General features: G+C 35.8%; 1 protein-coding gene across 3 annotated transcripts; it reads left to right on the forward strand.

The window, feature by feature from the left end:
* The first annotated feature begins 417 nt into the window (after window positions 1-417).
* On the forward strand, window positions 418-6378 carry LOC117928584. 3 transcript variants are annotated; one of them, XM_034848501.1, is made up of 4 exons: window positions 419-1707; window positions 2247-3581; window positions 4687-4801; window positions 5806-5951. In XM_034848501.1, the coding sequence occupies exons 1-4, from the start codon at window positions 892-894 to the stop codon at window positions 5862-5864; spliced, it is 2325 nt and encodes a 774-aa protein (XP_034704392.1). In that variant the 5' UTR covers window positions 419-891; the 3' UTR covers window positions 5865-5951. The 3 variants fall into 3 exon arrangements, with proteins under 3 accessions (XP_034704393.1, XP_034704392.1, XP_034704391.1); XM_034848500.1 differs by having other exon boundaries at window positions 421-1707; window positions 5817-6378; XM_034848502.1 differs by lacking the exons at window positions 4687-4801; window positions 5806-5951 and adding an exon at window positions 4239-4476 and having other exon boundaries at window positions 418-1707.
* Window positions 6379-8120: the final 1742 nt, after the last annotated feature.

Genomic DNA, 8120 nt, shown 5'->3' on the forward strand with positions numbered 1-8120 from the left:
GGTGAGTTGGCAAAAGATGATTGGATTGTGGTCCTTATAGCCGTTAAGATGTGACATTAGCATAGTTACATATTATCGTAGTCATTTAACAAATACTAATAATATAGATATAAAAAATTAATTTTAGATTTTGGTTCATTTAATATAGATATAGAAATAATACCCATGCAAGAAGGGTGTCAAATCATTGTATTAGTTTAGCCATTATTGGTAATTATAAATATTTATTTCATTTTATGAATAAGAAAAAAGAAAAAAAGGAAAAGAAAAAAAAATTGAGGAAAGAATAAATAAACCTGGTGATGGAAAACTGGGGCTCAGTCCCTTCGAGTTTCCAAAATTTCGGAGATATTGACGCCGCTTTTCCAACCCACAATTACCATCTTCACTCTACCTGAATAAACATAATCCCCCCACCAAACGGTCTAAATTGCCCTTCAAGGCTCTGCCCGCACCAGGACTATTTCTGTCTTTTCGCCAGAAACACAGTGTTAAGAATCCCAAAAATATCCCCTCGCTCTATCTCTAGGTTTCAGAATCGCCCTCGAACCAGTTTCGGCCATTCATTTAATCCCAGCCGTCCATTTCCCATCCAACGGCTCCCAGAAGTCTTTACAGTGGTTTCTCTTTCTCGTTTCTCCGCCAGTGATTTTTGGCATAAACCCTAGAAAACTTCCCTCTTCAACTCCCTTCTTCGCCTTCTCTCTGCTTTCTCACTCTTCGATCTGTTTTCTATAGGGAGAAAATCGTGGAATGTTAGATCTGACGTATATGGATTCGTGTAGTAGGAGATCTTAGATTTTTAGAGTTATTGTTGTTGTTGTTGTTGTTGTTCTTGTTATTGTCTCGATATGGCCGATTCTTGGGCGATTCTTTATGTGATGCCCGATTATGAGAACATGCAGTGAGTTCGGATTCCGGACCGAGTCGGCGAGTCAACTCACTGAGTCACCGGGGGAGATCGAGGCCCGTGTTGCTGTTGCTGCTCCCGTTCGCGGCCGCACGGCGATGCCGTCGGTTGGTATGCGACGGACCACGAGGGTGTTCGTGCCGAAGACGGCGGCCAAGGGTGCCGCCGGTGGAGCTAGGGTTTTGAGGTCGGGGAGGCGGCTGTGGCCAGACTCTGGCGAGGGCAAGCTCACTAGAGATGCCGACTGGTTCCGGCTTCTCCACAACTCCGGCGGTGGCGGCGGTGGTGCCGGCGGTGGTGGTGCCGGCGGTGGTGGTGGGTTGAAGGAGAATGGGTGGCATGAGGTTAATTCGAAGCAAGAAGTGGATGATGTGGACGCAGAAGTGGCGGTTTCCGAATCGAGAAATGTGGCGGGAAAGTGTGGAGATGATCAAGGTAGTGACTATAGCCGGTGGGGCATTGTTTATAGTAGGAGGACGAAGAGATCGGATTCAAAATCGTTGCTTTCTCCGGGGAAGAAGAGAGGGTTCGAGGATAAAAGGTTTGGAATTCGATTCAGTCGAAAGCAGCGAAGGAAAAGGATGGAAGAGAGCGAGGAGGGAGGGTATGTCTGCGTTGAAATGGTTACTGTCGTTATTGATTCTTCTCGTAGTGGACGGTGTCGTTTTACTAGTTTTTTGAATTCGATTTTGGGTTACATGCGGAGAAGCAGAGTGAGATTATGGGGCCTCTATGAGTTCTTGACGTGGGAGCCTATGATGGATGCTTTCTCTTCACATGGCGTTCGATTCTTGCGGGTGAGTGGTGGTTGTTATCTTATAATGGAATCTTCTGATTTTGTTTTCCAGTGAGTCTATCTCTTTCCACTGATGATGGAGATTAAATCGTTTTGCTCTAGTGCATTCTGTTTGTGGAAATACAAATCCATATCATTTATAGTGAGGCCTCGAAAGATAAATGGGAGTGATGGAATTTGGGTTCTATGGAATGGTGCCAGTTTTGATGGACAGCTTTCATTTTTTTTTCCCCTAACAAACAAAGGGTTCTATTATTTATTTTCTAATGACCCATTATTTGTGATGAATTTCCATGGATGCCAAAACTAAAATTAGATGGTTTTGCTTTTATGGTGTTTTCAATGCCTTAGACAGTATTTTATTCGATCATGAGTTATGACAATAAATGGCTTTATTTTTATGGGTTTTTAAGAGCCTTTGTCGTATCTTACTTGATTATGATATTAGATGGTTTTATTTTTATGGTCTTTTTCTGTGCATTAGATAGTATCCTTTTTTATTGTGTCATTAATTTTTATCTTTCTTTATTTTGCCTTCAGGATCCTCCTTGTGCTAGAAGCTTTGGAATTTGCAAGATTTTTGGGGCCAGGAGGTTTATACCATTGTTTTCTGTGGATTTTTCTGCAGTTCCCTCCTGTTTTATGTATTTGCATTCAAGTATGCTTCTTAGATTTGGGTGTCTGCCATTTGTTCTTGTAAATAACTCAATGAGTTTGTGTTCAAATGGTGAAGAACCTATTGACAGCGAAGAAAACCTGTTATGCATCCCTTCCAAGAAAGATCATTTTGGAAGCAAATCAATCACTTTGGAAAATGATAATTCTGGGAAGAGGAGGATGTTACAACCAACTATTGGAACCTCTAGATTTTCTGGTCGAAATGCACAGTGGAGGAACGGTGTGAATTCTCGCAGTATTCAGAAGAGAAGGAGTTCACAGAGGTCAAGGAGAGTTAGAAATCCTTCATTGGTTGGCATACACAAATCTAATGGAGCTTTAGTTTCTGATTTCATAACCAATAGGAATAAGGGAATTCCATTTTCTTCTGTAGTGTATAATCAGGAGCTTAGGAGGTCAGCTCGGCATGCTTCTGCAACAAACATCAGGGAACTGAAATCGACCTCGGTGGTGGTGAAAGAGGAAATAGATTCAATGTGCTGCTCTGCCAATATATTGATTGTGGAATCAGACAGATGTTTCAGGGAAAATGGAGCCAATGTTATGTTGGAAGTCTCTGCTTCCAAAGAGTGGTTTATTGCAGTCAAGAAAGATGGGTCAATGAAATATAGCCACAAGGCAGAAAAAGATATGAGGTATGCTTCCAATCGTCACACCCATGCCATGATATGGAATGGTGAAGATGGTTGGAAGCTAGAGTTTCCCAATCGACAGGACTGGATGATTTTCAAGGAACTTTATAAGGAATGTTGTGATCGCAATGTGGAGGCTCCCAGTGTTAAGATCATCCCTGTGCCTGGGGTCCATGAAGTAACAGACTATGGGGATTATAAGGGCGACCCCTTTTCCCGACCAGATACATATATTACTTTGAAGAATGATGAGGTGTCAAGAGCTATGGCAAAGACGACTGCAAGTTATGATATGGATTCTGAAGATGAGGAGTGGCTAAAGAAGCTCAACAGTGAGTTTCATGCTGAGAATGATCTTCATGGTCATGTTTCAGAGGAGGATTTTGAATTGATGGTGGATGCATTTGAGAAGGCTGTGTACTGTAGTCCAGATGATTACCCTGATGCGAATGGAGCTGCTGATCTTTGTGTGGACCTAGGTAGCAGGGAAGCCATAGCATGTGTGTATGGTTATTGGATGAAAAAAAGGAAGCGAAAACGTGGATCACTAGTTAGGGTTTTCCAGGTAAGGGGTCATGCTTTAGAAATCTCATTCTGTGCACTATTTGTATTTGACGATATTTTTATTTCACTTTTATGGATATTTACCACACATGAGCTCCTGATTTGGGCAGTGGCAATGGATTGTGTCTTGGTGGTTTTTAGATGTAGGGGCAATATAAATATTTGTGCTTATGTATGAGTTCTCAGATTGTCCTATTTTAGATCACTATCATGTGTAGATTGCTGATTATCTTTACAAGAGTCTTATTGTCTTCTGTTTTCATTGATCTGAAATGAAATGCCCCCTCTCCAGTTTAGATGCCATGTGTTCCCTTTTTATTTAGCCCTACACTTTAATCTTTTATTGGTGCATTGGATTTTAAGCATTTGATAGGAATCCATCCATTCTGTTGAAGCATCTTTTACTGTAAGGAACTGTTTTGTTTCTTTAGTTTTCCTTGGAAATTCTATCTATACAACTTAGTGGATGATTCTTTTAGCAACTTTTATATGTTATGAATCTTTTAAGCCTTTTAGACCTCATTTGGTGCAACCTTTTTATTACCTGAAAGTATTTTTTTACTGCCAAAGTGCTTTACATTATGTATGCTATAAGGGATATGCTCAGTTGATGAATTTGAAAGATTTTTGATATATTGATATATTGCCTTCTTTTCAGAGATATTCTCAAAGAAAAAACTTCAATCAAAGTTGAGCTAAAATATGTGAATCATGCTTCCAGCTCCAGCAACCCTCTATCATCATCATTGAGTTAATGAGTTCTGACGTGGGTAATGTGAACCCACTGAACAGAACATAGGCTAGGAAGGAAGTGTTTCATTATTTATCTTAAAGAGGTTCAGGATGTGTACAAAAGTCAGAACTTTGATATATGTTATCAGCTATTTTAAATTGAATTCTTATATTTAACACCCCCCCTCTTTATTTTTTTGCTCTCATTGGAAAGTGGGTCTCCCTTTTATTTTTTCCTTGCTCCCTTCTTTTTCATTTTTATTTTTCTTTTTAAATATTTTGGTAGGTGTACAATGCTATTTTGGGTTTGTGGTAACATTTCATACTGTTTAACCATTGAGGTAGCTGATGAACATGGATGGTACTTCCTACAGGGTCATCACCCAAGGAAAGCTCAGCTGATTCCAAAGCCTGTTCTGCGTAAGAAAAGATCATTCAGCCGACAGGCGGGCAAATTTGGAAGAGGCAAACAACAAAATGTCATGCAAGGTATGTGCTTTCAGGCTTGCAGCTTATTTGACTTTTATGAATGTTCCTTTTTATGTGTTTATGACACCAGTGGAAAGATAATAAACAGATATTGGGAATTTATTTTTAAAAGATAAATAACTTAGTTTTGTTTATGAATAGTCTTCACTGTTGGTTGGTAATATATTGTATAAGACATGGTGTCATCTTGTTATTAATATTGTATTTCTTGGCGATGCTTTAGCTTGTGAAATATGAGTGATAAAACAGAGTTGTTCCTTTTTTTTTTTTTGATAGGTAAATTGATGATCTCATTAAACTTATTAGGCCTATAAGTTATTCAAATTCTGCTTCTTCTTTTTTTAAATAGGTATTTCTTGACATGGTGCTTTTTTTTTTTTTAACATGCCTACAAGCTTCTTGGGAATTGGATCTCATTAAAGTCATTCAAATTCTGTTTTAGTATCTTAGAAAATTGATGATCTTGAAAAATTGTGGTGCTGACAACTGTAAAGGCAATTTTAAGCAGATCTAACCAGCTCTGCCACTTTTTCTGCATTCTGGCATGTTGTTTGAGGAGGACATGAATCAGGAGGGATTTATTACCTACTCGGCTGATTTTGGCCATTTCCTTCACTTTGACCAGTTTTTGCTTTTATTCTGTTCCTTTTGGTTTTTGATTAATTTTCTATCTTTAACAGGTTGCTACTTGGTTTTGATTCTTTTTTGTTTTGGTTGAGCTTTGTACAAGAATAATCATTTGGTTTACTTGGAGGGGGAAAAATTTAGTTTTCTTACTATATTATATCCCACCAAAGTTGGGTTGACCCTGCCTATGTCATTGCAGATGAGTTTGCTCTCTCACACCTATATAGTGGTTCTGGGTATAGGTTTGTGATGTTTTGTAGGTTTAATTTTTTATTGCAAAACCATACCCATGGAGTAATTTGATGCATTGTTCATTAAGTGTCAAAACTTTGATATTTGGCACTTCTATTCATCACAAAACTGTATCTCATGTTCAGTGGATATGCAGCCTTGGCAGCTCAACGAAAGGCAATTGATGAAACAAGTGCCAAGTTGAAAGCCCAAGAAGCCAGAGACTCACTCGACAAATCAGTGGAATTAGCTATTCGCAAGCGTCGAAGAGCTCAGTCTCATATGGAGAATGCAGATTTGGCAACGTATAGAGCCGCAATGGCACTTAGAATTGCAGAAGCAACACGACTCTCTGAATCACCCTTTCTTGCTGCTGATGATGCTAATTTTCTTGATTAAAAGTAGCAGGTGTAGGTAGTCTTGATGCTAATTGAAGTGGCCAATTATTAATAACAGGGAGGGGGGAATTACAGCCTCATGGCTTTTTTTGAAGCCTTTGGAGAAGAAAAAGAGTAATGTAATTTTTGTATAGATTTTGATTGAATGTACATCTTGTATTATTAGGACCTCACACCAAATATGTAATTGGTTGATTTCCTTGATAAAAAAAAAAGGGAAAAAAATACAGGAAATTTCTAGCCTATATCAGCATGCTGGTGACTGACGTTAACAGGTATTAGTATGGAGCAAAGCATGTGGGAAACTTACCATGCAGTTTTGATGTTCAGGCTCTGTTGGGCTGTTGTAATGACTACTAGCAAACAAACTAAGCTTCAACCTTCATTCATTGTGGTGAATGCGTTCTTATCCTTTGAAGGCACTTTACCTCAGTGGATGGTCGCGGTGGGCTCTCGGAACTCCGTTCTGAGGATGTTCAGATTATTCTATCACATTATTCAGTTTTCAATACTAAATAATTTGATTATTTAAAATGTTAGGCCTTACTAATTGTTTTCGAAAATAACTTTAAAAAATGTTTATTTTCAAGAACAATTTTTAAAAATTGTTCTTTGATGTTTTGTAAAATAAAAGTTTGTTTTTAATATTTTTAAATATGTTTTAAAAATAATTTTTATATCCAATTTTATTTTTTTTATATATTTGTATAATTATTTTAAAGATAATTTTTAAAGATAAGTGAAAAAAAAAAATAATTAAAAAATGTTTTATGAGAAAACCTCATTTTCTGTTTTTAATAGTTTTTTGAGTGTTAAAATCATTTTAATTATTTTAAATTTTCTATGTAAAAATTAAATAATTTGAATATATATATATATATATATATATATATGGAGTATATTTCATGGTAAAATTAGACATGAGAAAATTATTTTCTTTTATATATTTTTTTTCTCATTATTTTTTGGTAACCAAAATATATTTTAAGAAAAATAATTTTCTCATATTTGGTTTTATGATGAAAAATATGAAAAAATGGGAATATAATTAAAATAATTAAAAATAATTTTAGAATTACCTAATCTTTATATAAGAGTTGAAAATAACATATAAAATTAATTTATTAACTTAAATTTATTTATTTTTATTGTCATTTACTTTTTCCTTTCTTCTATTTTTCCTCACCATTTTCTTTCCCTATTATTCTCTCAAATTTTACAAGAAGCTTTTTGTTTACCATTTTCCAAATCTCAGTTTTTAATTACTCTGTAAAATTCTCTAATCCATGTTGAAAATGTAGTTTTTAGAGAATTAAATATTTATAATAGTGTAAAATGTGTAGGAGTTATAATTAAACTAAGACTATGTTTTGTTCATGTATACATAATATAATAGAAAGTGGATTGGTAATTATTTTCCTAATGATTAACTTTTTATCAATCTTTATAACTTTTCATCAATTTCTTTTTGGAAGAAATTGTTCTTGTATTGAAAGTTCTTGTAGTTGTTTTCATATCAAGTCTCATTCTTTTACTATAGAAACAGAGAGTATAATGTTCTAGGATTAACTAGTTTTTGGATTTTATTTAGATTAATATGACCTAAGTGAAGATGTCATAAGTAAGTTTGATTAGTGTTAGGTATTTTCCTTTTTAACGAGACTTCATAATTCTCAACACATGGTGAGATAGAAGAGGGAGTGATACAGTATAAATTGTCAACAAATGGGCATGAACTAATAAATTATTCTTTTTGATCTAAACTTCTTTATTGAAATGAACAGAATAATTGCTTTTATTTAGATTAGGAGCTAAAATGAGATTCTTTTTAAACTTAGGCATATAAAGACAATCCTTGAGTTTTGGATGACTCTTATTATCTAATACTTAGGTAACATGTCTAACAGTGTGCACAACTCTCCTTGCATCAAAACCTAAAGTCAAGTACATGTCCCCTTCATTCAACCTTCTCTTAGTTGAAATCCTTATAAAGAGTTACAAATGTAGTCAATGACCTTGTAATCTATCCACTAAAGTTAGTGGAATCCACCACTAATCAAGAC

The sequence above is a fragment of the Vitis riparia genome, chromosome 13, assembly GCF_004353265.1.
Source record: "Vitis riparia cultivar Riparia Gloire de Montpellier isolate 1030 chromosome 13, EGFV_Vit.rip_1.0, whole genome shotgun sequence".
Lineage (NCBI taxonomy): Eukaryota > Viridiplantae > Streptophyta > Magnoliopsida > Vitales > Vitaceae > Vitis > Vitis riparia.